Consider the following 12,172-nt stretch of genomic DNA (forward strand, 5'->3'; position numbering starts at 1 on the left):
AACACAATTGAAATGGTCCAATTAGAACTACACACAGAGGGGCACTTGGGTGGCACAGCGGTTAAGCGTCTGCCTTCGGCTCAGGGCGTGATCCCGGCGTTATGGGATCGAGCCCCACATCAGGCTCCTCTGCTGGAAGCCTGCTTCTTCCTCTCCCACTCCCCCTGCTTGTGTTCCCTCTCTCGCTGGCTGTCTCTGTCTCTGCCAAATAAATAAATAAAATCTTTCAAAAAAAAAAAAAAAAGAACTACACACAGAAAACAAATTTAAAAGTGGCCAAAGCCTCAGGAACCTGTGAGACAATGTCAAATATCTAAATACTATACCCTGGAATCCCAGATGGAGTGGAGTAAGTGTTGGCACAGAAAAAAATAATTTAAAGAAATAATGGTGGAAAATTCCTCAAATCCTGTGAAAGATATAAATTTATAGATTCAAGAAGTTTAAGGAACCCCAATGTCAAAGACAAGCTCAGAGAAAAGTATACTCAGGGGCACCTCGGTGGCTCAGTTGGTTGAGAATTCAACTCTTGGTTTCTGCTCAGGTTGAGATCTTGGGGTCCTGGGATCGAGCCCCGTGTTGGGCTCCACACTCAGTGTGGAGTCTGCTTGAGATTCTCTCTCCCTCTCCCTCGGCCCCTCCCACTCATTCTCTCTCTCTCTCAAATAAATAAATCTTTTTTTAAAAAGTATACATATACACATAATAATAAAACTGCTAAAAATCAAAGATAAGAAAAATATCTTGAAAGCAACCCCCAAATAAATAAACAAATAAAAAGGTACATTACCTATAAGGAAAAAATGCTTTGAATGACTCTGGATTTTTCATTAGATACCAATTAAAGCCAGGAGGCAGTGGCACAGCATTTTTAAAGTGTTAAAGGAAAAGAACTGGCAAACCAGAATTCAATATCAGTACAAACATCCTTCAGGAATGAAAATAAATACGTTCTTTGATGAAAGAAAACCAACTGAATTTGTTGCCGGCAGACCTGCTCTAAAAAAGCACAAAAGTTCGTTGGGAGGAAGGGAAATGGTATCAGGGGAACACTTGGAACTCCAGAAAGGAATAGAAGACAACAGTAAATATCTGGGTGAATACAATAAAATATTTTCCTCCTCTGAAGTTTATAAAAAATTCATCACTGTTGAAAAGCAAAAAATTACAGAGTATAGTCTGGTGGAGTAGTCATTTTATGTAGATGTAGTGGACATGGTGACTACAAGGGGTGGGGGAAGGGGAGAAGGATAATAGGGGGCTGTAAAGTGAAGTGGTAAAATATTAACTCTAAATAGTTTTAAAGTTACGCGCATATATTTTAACTCATAGCACAGCCACTAAAAGAAATGGACAAAACACGCATAATTAAGAAATCAATAAATAAAATGGTATACTAAATGAGTATTTAAACTCTAAAAGATGGCAGGAAAGAGAAAACAGAATAGACGATTCCAAAATTTACAAAAATGACATTTAATGTAAATGGTGTAAACATAGCGATTAGAAGATAAAGACTGTCAGGATGGATTTTTGAAAAGATGATGATACTCTGTGCTCACTGGAAAAGAGAGACTTAAAATGATAATGGAAATGATTCTGACAGGCTAGACAGATGCAAATTGAGAGAAGAGGACTATACCAGTCCCAGAAGAGATGAAAACAATGAAAAAGAATCATGTTTTCACCTCTTTCTCTTCTATTATGAATAAAAGGTGTGAGGGGGTCTGATTTCAAAGTTGCACAGAAAGCTTTGGTCTGAGGATTCGCCTTACGTGACAGAGCTCTTGGAGGTGATGCACTGATCTGAGGCTTCTGGACATATGAAAGAACCAGGAAGACTGCCTGAGGCGGTATCCAATAGAGGCCAGTCAGGCCCCAAGTGCAAATGCCTCTGACATCTCTACCCAATATGAATGAGGCAACAGCCATCTACCAACTCATACTGAAGACAGCAGTTTCCATTCTCATATATCATCTATGAATTTAATGCTTGATACTTCTTATCAATGGGATGTTCTTTTCTAGGGACTTGGTAGTAAGAGTGTTAGGAAATGGATTAGCCAGAACGTGTCTGTTGCATATTTCAAGTATTCTTAGAAGTGCTGGAAAAGGGTGGGGAGTAGAAATAGGCACCAGCTCTCACATAAGACAATCTCATGAACTACAGAAAAAAATCTCAACAAAATATTATCAATCAAATCTAACAATGTATAAAAAAGTATACACTACAGCAAAGCAGGATTTGTTCCAGGCATACAAGGCTGGTTCAACATTTGAAAACCAATGAACATAATTTGCACATTAATACACTAAAGAAGAAAAATAATATGATCCTATCAACAGATAACAGAAAAAGCATAAGACAAATCCAACAACCATTCATTTTTTTTTAAGATTTTATTTATTTACTTATTTGACAGAGAGAGAGAGAGTACAAGCAGGGGGAGAGGCAGAGGGAAAGGGAGAAGCAGACTCCGCTCTGAGCAGGGAGCCCACCCTGGGGCTCGATCCCAGGTCCCTGGGATCATGACCTGAGCAGAAGGCAGGCACTTAACTGACTGAGCTACCCAGGCACCCCTCCAACAACCATTCATGATTAAAACTCTCAGTAAACTAGGAATAGAGGGTTCCTCAACTTACTAAAGAACATGTACAAAAATCCTATTGCTAACGTCATACTTAATGGAGAGAAACTGGATCCTCTGTCTCTAAGACTGGAAAGAAGGCAATGATATCCCCTCCTGCCACTCCAATCTGACATCATCCTGGAAAACCTAGCTAGTGAAATAACACAGGAAAAGGAAATAAAAGTATATAGATTTGGAAGGAGAAAATAAAACTGTCTTTGTTTACAGGTGAAATCAATGTCTATGTGGAAAATCCCAAAGAAACAGTAACAACAAAACTCCTGGAAACAATAAGAGACCACTATAGTAAAGCTGCAGGTTAAAATTAATATACAGAAGTCAATTACTTTCCTATATACCAGCAATGAACATTGGAATTTGAAACTTAAACCAATTCCATTTACAAAAGCACACAAAAAATGAAATACATGGGTAGAAATCCAAAAAAATCTATATAGGGTCTAAATAAGGAATAGTCAGTCAGAGAAAGACAAATACCATATGATTTCACCCATATGTGGAATTTAAGAAACAATCAAATGATCATGGCGGCGGGGGGGGGAAGAGAGGCAAACCAAGAAACAGACTCTTAACTGTAGAGAACAGACTGATGGTTACCAGAGGGGAGAAGAGTGGGAGGGTGGGACCAATGGGTGATGGAGATTAAGGAATGTGCTTATTGTGATGAGCACCAGGTGCTGTATGAAAGTGTTGATTCACCTGAAACTGACATTACACTGTATGTTAACTCACTGGAATTTAAATAAAAACATAGATGGATGGATAGATAAACAGACAAAACTACAAAACTAGTTAAAGGGATCAGAGATTTAAATAAATGTGGACATAGGCATTGTTCATGGATAGGAAGGCTCAATATTGTTAAGATGTCAGTTCTACCGATTCTAAAATTTATAAAGAATGGCAAAAGACCCAGAATAGTCAACTCAATATTGGAGGAGAAGAACCACGTTGGAGGACTGATACTACCTTACTATATAAAGCTATAGTAATCAAGACAGCATAGAACTGGTGAAAAACAGACACAGAGATCCATGAAACATAACAGAGAACCCAGAAAAAAACCCACACAAATATACTCAACTGATCTATGACAAATAAGCAAAGGCAATGCAGGGGAGCAACGACCGTCTTTTCAACAAATGGCACTGGAGCAATGAGGCAAAAAAAATTACTCCCGACAGACCTTACCCCTTTCACAAAAATTAGCTCAAAAGGATTATGGACCTAAATTTAAAACACAAAATTATAAACTTTCTAGAAGATAACAGATGAGAAAATCTAGGTGATGTTGGATTTGGAAATGAGTTTTTAGATACAACACTAAAAGACGAAGCCAAAACAAAAAACTGGTAAGTTGGACTATATTAAAAATAAAAACTTTTCTGTGAAAAAGACTGCTAAAAAAAAAAAAAAAAAAAACCACAGAGCCCAAAACCTGGAAACATTTTTGCAAACCATATTTATATAAAGGATTATATTTGAAATTTACAAAGAACTCTTATAACTCAATAATAAGTAGACGAACAACTCAATTAAGAAATGGGCATAAGATCTGAAGAGACACCTCACCAAAGATGATGTACAGATAGCAAACTAGCATATGAGGTGATGCTCAGCATATGTCATTAGGGAACTGGAAATTAAGACAACAATGAAATACCATTATATACCTAGTAGAACAGGAAAAAAAAGTCTAAAATACCAAATGTTGACAAGGACGTAGAGCAACAGGAATTCTCACTTATTGCTGTTTGGAATGGAAAATGATAGAACCACTTCGAAAGGCATCTGGAAGTTTCTTACAAAGCTAAACATAGTTTAACCATAAAATCCAGTAATCATGCTCCTAGGTATTTAGCCAACTGAGCTGAAAACTTATGTCTACACACACACACACACACACACACACACACACACACTGCATATGAATGCCTATAGCATCTTTATCCATAGTAGCTAAAAACTGGAAGCAACCAAGATGCCTTTCAAGAGGTAACTGGATAAACCTAAGTACATTCATACAATGGGAAAATTATTCAGTGATAACAGAAAATGAGCTATCAAGAAAATATCGGCAAAAGACATGGAGGAACCTTAAATGCATATTGTCAAGTGAAAGAAATCAGTCTGAAAAGCTACATACTCTATGATTCCAACTATATGACATTCTAGGAAAAGCAAACTATAGAGACAGCAAAAAAATCAGTGATTGCCAAGAGTTAGGAGGGAGGAAGAGAGGGATGAGTCGAGGAAGCAGAGGGGATCTTTAGGGCAGTGATTCTATTCTGTCAGATACTGCAAAGGGGATACATGAATTAGGCATTTGTTAAACCCCATAAAATGTACAAAACAAAGAGCAAACATTATTGTAAACTATGAACTTTTTAGTTAGTAACATTTCAATACTGTTTCATTAATTATAAAAATGTAACACCATAATATAAGATGTTAACAGGAGAAACTGTTGGGGGGCACAGGCATATGGAAACTACTATCTGTCTTAATTTTTCTGTAAATCTAAAACTGTTCTAAAATATGGTCTATTCATTTAAAAAATATATCCATATCTTAAAAGGTCTAAGAAGGCAAACAATACAAAACTAAAACATTCCAAAGAAGAAAACTCTAGGCCCAGATAGTTTCATTGGTAAATTCTAATAAACATTTAAGAAAGATGTAATGTGAATTATACACTATTTCTTCAGAGACATAGGGGTACCTTCTTCTCATCTCATTTTATAAGGCCTGCATTACCCTGACACCAAAACCAGATAAAGACTTACAAGAAAAGGAAACAACTAATATTTCTCATGAATATAGACACAAAAGGCAACAAAATAGTAAGTCCAGATATATGTAAAAAGAACAATGTATAACCAAAGTGGCTTATCTGGGGATGCAAGATGGGTCCAATATTCAAAAGTCAAAGCAACTGCCATATTATCAAACTCAAGAAAATAAAACATAATCATAACAGTAGATATGGAAAAAAATTGTGAAAATACAATATCTATTGATGATTTTTTTAAAAACTCCCCAATTAGAAATAGGTCAGATTTTTAAAAATTTAAAGAAAGGTCTATAGAGCTAATATCATACTTAATTTTAAAAGACTGAATGCTGGGGCGCCTCGATGGCGCAGTCGTTAAGCGTCTGCCTTTGGCTCAGGGCGTGATCCCAGCATTCTGGGATCGAGCCCCACATCAGGCTCCTCCGCTGGAAGCCTGCTTCTTCCTCTCCCACTCCCCCTGCTTGTGTTCCCTCTCTTGCTGGCTGTCTCTCTCTGTGTCAAATAAATAAATAAAATCTTTAAAAAAAAAAAAAAAAGACTGAATGCTTTTGCTACAAGGTCAAGAACAAAGCAAGCATGTCACTTTTCCTCATCAGCTTCCTACAGGAAGTTCTAGCAGTTCAATGAGGCAAGTAAAAGAAATAAAAGGTATACCAACTTGAAAGAAAAAGGTAAAACTATCTCAATTTGCAGCTGATACTTATTGTTTACATCACCAGCTCTCAGCCTGACATTTTGTCCTGCAAGGGTACATATGACAATGTCTGGAGATAGTTTTGCTTGTCACACTGGGGGTGTGGAGAATGCTATTGTCATGTAGCGAGTAGAGGCCGAGGATGTTATAAACATTTTACAATGCACACGATACTGCCTCTTTTTTTGACGGGGTGGCGGGGGCAGGCAGAGGGAGAAAGAGAACCTTAAGCAGGCTCCACGCCCAGCACAGATCCCGAGGCAGGGCTCAATCTCAAAACCCTGAGGTCATGACCTGAGTCAAAATCAAGAGTGGTCACTTAACTGACTGAGCCACCCAGGTGCTCCAGATATACCTCTTTCCAGAAAGAATTATCTAGCCCCAGATGGAAGTAGGTCTGAAGTTGAGAAACCCTGGTCTGCATAGAAATTCCCAAGGAAATTACACCAACGCTTCTAGAACTAAGTGAGTTCAGCAAGTCAAAGAATATAAGGTCAATATACACGTATCAAATGTATTTCCATATACCAGCTATAAAAAAGAATCAATAGTGTGAACTTATGGTCTGTATTCCTACTCTGTCATAGTCTCTCTGCTATGTGAATATGGGAAAAAGTTAAAAATAACTAGCACCCTTTAGGTGCCAGGCACTTTACGCAATCTCTCTCTTTTTTTTTTTTTAAAGTAAGCTCTACTCCCAAAATGGGGCTCAAACTCACGACCCTGAGACCAAGAGTCACACGGTCCACAGACTGAGCCAGTCAGGCACCCCTCATTTTAATCTTCTGAATATCATACATGAAGAAATGGGTTCTTTTTCTTCAATGTTAAATTTTAAAATATCTTTCAATGTAAACATACGAGGGTGTATTTGTATTTATTTCTTACCTTTCTTTTCTTGAAAGAGAGCTGGTCGAAGTAATGCCAGGATCTTTTCTAATTTCAGGTTTTTCATACTTTTAAAATCAGGGAAGAACATATCAATAAAGTGGTTAACATCAGTTATATTCTCTTCAATATCACAAAACTGAGATATATGTTGTCTTTCCAGATATTCTTGTAAGCTGTAGAAATCCAAAATATAATTTAAGATTATTATAAACCGAAGCTTAATAACCATGCCAGAAAATTAAAACTGGTAATAAGTTCACAAATATTTTGTGGTTTAATAAAACAAATAAAAACTGAATGTCATAGACAATAAGTTGCATTTTTCTGTCAAATCAAAGAGTATGTATTTAAGTCAACTTTTTGTTGAACCAATCCAAAAATCAATTACATGAAATCATGTATGCTTGACTTTATGGGAGGATAAAGAAGACCAACATAAAATACAGTTAAAAGTGTTTTTCTTGGGGTATCTTCATCAGTGGGTTAAGCGCCTGATTCTTGATTTTGGCTCAGGTCATGATCTCAGAGTTGTGAAATCAAGCCCCACATCAGGCTCTAGGCTGGGCATGGAGCCTGCTTAAGATTCTCTCTCTCCCCTACCCTATGACCCAACAATTTGCACTCCTGGGTATTTACCCCAAAGATACACATGTAATGATCTGAAGGGGCTCCTGCACCCCAATGTTTATAGCAGCCATGTCCACAATAGTCAAACTATGGAAAGAGCCCAGAAGTCCATCAACTGATGAATGGGTAAAGAAGATGTGGTATATATATATACCACGAAATACTACTCAGCCATTAAAAAAAAAAAAAGAAATCTTGCCATTTGCAACGACGTGGATGGAACGATGAATCACTGAACTCTACCTCTGAAACTAATAATACACTCTGTTAATTGAATTTAAATAATAAAAAATTATTTCTCTCCCTCTCCCTTTGCCCCTCCCAACCTCTCTCCCTCTCTTAAAAAAAAAAATTTTTTTTTTTTTCTTTCCTTTATATAAGGCTTTCCAGGCAGTTTCTACTTTTCCTTTTAAGGTTGTCATTGAGTCAAGGGTTATGCAAGAGCACAAATGCAAGATGTTTTAGTCATCTCTTTATTATTTCCAATTTTATTGGATTATAATCTGCAAATGTGTGTGGTGAAACCTTAATTTTAAAAAATGCATTAAGGCTTTCTTTGTAAAAAAGAAAAGGTATTTGTGGGATTTAAGGCTATGTATATTTATATTGTATATATAATCAGGGCACTTTTAGACTATCTTCATAAATGTTGATTTCGACATCATGTCCTTTATTAAGTTTAGCACTTTTTTTTCAAGATTTATTTATTTATTTATTTCAGGAGAGAGATTGAGAGAGAGCTCATGGGGGAAGGGGCAGAAGAAGAGGATCTCAAGCAGACTCCACGCTGAGCATAGAGCCCTACACGGGGCTCAATCCCAGAACCCTAAGATCATGACCTGAGCTGAAGCCAAGAGTCAGAAGCTCAAGCGACTGCGCCACCCAGGCGCTCCAGTCTAGCACTCTTAATGTTCAATTCTAATACTTTATTTTGCCTGGCTATATATATTTTGCCATCCCTTTATTTTTATTTTAATTTTCTTGTGTGTTTCTTTTGAACAGAATATAGATGAGCACAGTCTTTGAAAGTTTTCATTTTGAAAAAAATTCAATGAACAGAAAAGTTGCAAGATAAGGATAATGAATTCTAGATTTTGTCACATTTCTTCTCTGTCCCTCTCATTCCCCCTCCCGCCCTGAGTGTGTGTGTGTGTGTGTGTTGCGTGTGTATGTGTGTGTGTGTATGTTGACTGAAACATTTAAGAGCAGGCTGCAGATATTTTAAACATTCACCCTCCTAAATATTTCAGGAAAGTTTACATTGATATAAAACTTATCTCATAGTTGATATTCAAATTTCACCAATCTTACAATACTGTCCCATCAATAGTAATTTTTCCTAATCCTGGTTGTCCTATTCCCTAGTCTCCTTTCATCTCTAACAAGGCCTCAGCCTTTTCATCTTTCATGATACTGACATTTTGAAGAGTCCAGGTTAGCTGTTTTGCAGACTGTTCTTCATTTAGGATGGTTTCAAACTATTGGATGGACCCGAAGTTTCCTATTAATTTCAGGGTACGAATCTTTGGCAGGAATATTATGTAAGTGATGCTGTATCCTTCCTACATCACAATATGATGTACATGATTTAAGTGTTTCCCATTGTTTATGGTATTAACGTGGTTAAAGTGGTGTCTTCCTGTTTTCTCCACTGGAAAGCTACAATTTCCACTTTGCAGATAAAAAGAAATCTGTGAGGACACTATTTGAAACTGTATATATTTTTCATGCAATGTTTTAGTACCCATTGATGATCCATTGTTACTATACCGGTTTTTAAGGTAGTTTTTTTTTTTTTACCTTAACCTTGTAATCTCTGTGCTTAATGGGTATTTAACCTTTTCATATTTAGTATAACAGCCATATACTTAACTACCTTCCTTCCACCTCACTATACACACACACACACACACACACACACACACATACACACACACACTATTTATTTTAAATTGTACTTTCTTCTTTTTTTCTTTCCCTTATTTTGCTGGTCTGAGCAAGTTGCTATCCATTCCATGTTTTCCCCTGTGAATGGAGAGGTTCTATTATACTTATCCACTGCACTAATGTTCACTGCCTTCTACCTGCTTCCGTAACCAAACACACATGTTCCAAATATTTCTTACATTAGCTCTAACATCCCATCCGTCCCCACTTCTGTAAACCCGAAAAAGAACCTTAAAATACTGTTACTTCATTTCAGCTTTCCTCTCTCCTCTCTGAGGAGAACTGTTTCCCTTCCCTTTTCCCCCTCATATTGAAGGGTCTCTTTTCATTTCTTGTTTGGTCAAGGCTTCCCTCAAATATTTTTCAGGTGATATATTCCTAAGCATGTCCTTGAGCATCTTCCTTTGTTTCTCCAGGTAAAGGATATCCTGGCTTCATTAAGAGGCAGGGGGTCTGCTGTTCCTCTCATCAGCAGTCTGATGACAAGTTCCATGCCAGTCAGAGATTTTTCCCTTGTAAGGAACTTGTTCTCAGCTGCTGCCAAACATGCAGTTGGTGGAAGGGGATCATTTAAAGTGCAAATCACTGGGGGATGCACTGTCTCTAACAAATTTTAAACCAATTTAATTTTTTTTTAAGATTTCATTTATTCATTTGAGAGAGAGAGACAGAGACAGCACACAAGCAGGGGGAGAGGCAGAGAGAGGAGGAGAAGCAGGCTCCCTGCTGAGCCAGCTGGGACCCCCATGTGGGGCTCAATCCCAGGACCTAGAGATCATGACCTGAGCCGAAGGCAGCACTCAACCATCTGAGCCACCCAGGCGCCCCTTAAACCAATTTTGAACTAAAAGTTGGGCTGTTTTTTTTAGCATCACCATGCACCAACGATTCTAAACAATGTTAGTGATAAATTACTCCTCCTTGAAAAAAATCTTTTGTCTACATTCTAAATAATTCCTGTGGTGTTAAATTTTAATAATATATGTGTAGGCTTCAAGTTGGCATATTTTTATTACTTATCTTTAATAAACAGTGTACTCTAGCTTGTATTCCACATGTAAGAATCAATTCTAAAATGACAAAGCTATTGGCAGAATGCAATTTCTGGAATTTATTGTGAAATAGGAATTTTATGTATCTCTATTAAACATGAATATACAGTAAAGATCCATTTTGAGAATGCCATTGACAAATCTTCAAAATTTAAGGCTTACAAACAAAATTTGCACTTTATTTCTGATAGACTAAAATACGTATGTATGAATTTTTTTTAAGAAAACACATTAGTATAACTGAACAGTATTAACCTATCACTTGTTTCATTTTTAGTATTAGAATATTCATTGTTATTTTTTTGCTTATATGTTTCACAAAGGACAATTTTCACTATTTATGCTTTTTCCTGGCCATTATTATTTGCCTTGTTCAATAACTAGTACTAAAAATAATATTATCATATAGAGGAGAGGGGTGTTAAGAAAATTGTCTGCTTGGGGTTTCCAACATACTGAGCACATCACTGCCTGTTCTCTGGAAATGGCATACAGTGTTCTTTCCCAGGATATTCCCGAGTCTGTGTTTCGGTACATCAGTTGAGGCTGGGCCACTGTAAGCCCCTTCAACTGGCAGATGCATGCATTTCTTCATTTCAGGGAATTTTTTTCCCTATTCTTCTTCGAATTATAGCTTGTTCATCTGTTCTTTCTTCTCTGTATGGAATTTCTCTTACTAGCACATTGGCTTTCCCAGTATATTCTCCACATGGCTTACTGTCTTGCTCTCACAACGTCTGTCTCATTCTATTTCTAGACTGTAAGCTATTTCTTTCATCCGATTTTCCAAGTCATTAATTCGAGTCTCAAATGACTATCACACTGTCCAATTCTCCACTGAATTTAGAGTTGAAATCACAATTTTATAGTTCAGATTTGAAGGTCTCTTTTTATGTGTGCGTAGCACTTGAATCTCAAGCATTATTAGTAGTAGTACTATTACTATTAGTTTACTTAAAGATTTTTCCAGCCCTAGCAGTTCTTTTTTGCTGGGCTTATGTTTTTGACTTTTGTGTAGATCTTCCTTTCTCTGGCTGCTAGGGTCCCTGAGGTAGATAGTCTTTTTTCTTGGTTGATTTGTCGGGCCTTACATCTGGATTTTGGTATGTTAGGTGTTGGAAACCCTATAGTTGAAAGGCAAAAATGGCCTCTGGACTATAAGCGAGGAGGCTGTCATTCCCTTGTGGGAACAAATGGTAAGAGACCTCACAGAGCTGGTTCTCAAAGGCAGGCAATTTTGTTAATCCTGTTCAGCTCCATCTTGGGCTTCTGGCAGAGGGGGCAGGTGTCAGGAAGGCCCAGCGAAGGCCAGTATCAACCTGGCCCTGGGGAGTCACAAGTCTGTTTGTTCTTCCCAAGACTGGTGGCTGTCCCTGGGTTCTCGTCCCGTGTGACTGAGCTCTGGCACTGACCAAGCTGTCAGTGGAGAAAGCACCACACCGTCCTTCTCTTCTCCTTAGTTCTGGACCAACAGAACTCCAGGTCTCACCTATGGCCAGATGCTTATGAGCACAGG

General features: G+C 37.5%; 1 protein-coding gene across 8 annotated transcripts in view; it reads right to left on the reverse strand.

The window, feature by feature from the left end:
* The window catches only part of NME8 (NME/NM23 family member 8), a 64,516-nt gene that overhangs the window by 29,461 nt on the left and 22,883 nt on the right, over nucleotides 1-12,172 (reverse strand). For all 8 annotated transcript variants that reach the window (XR_004627105.1, XM_034666123.1, XM_034666117.1 and 5 more), the window contains one exon: nucleotides 7,028-7,203. Coding sequence is in view for 7 of the 8 variants with exons in the window: in XM_034666123.1 (XP_034522014.1) it covers nucleotides 7,028-7,203 (176 nt within the window). In the remaining variant the exon portion in view is untranslated. The remainder of the gene's footprint in view (nucleotides 1-7,027; nucleotides 7,204-12,172) is intronic.

Source organism: Ailuropoda melanoleuca, chromosome 1, assembly GCF_002007445.2.
Source record: "Ailuropoda melanoleuca isolate Jingjing chromosome 1, ASM200744v2, whole genome shotgun sequence".
Lineage (NCBI taxonomy): Eukaryota > Metazoa > Chordata > Mammalia > Carnivora > Ursidae > Ailuropoda > Ailuropoda melanoleuca.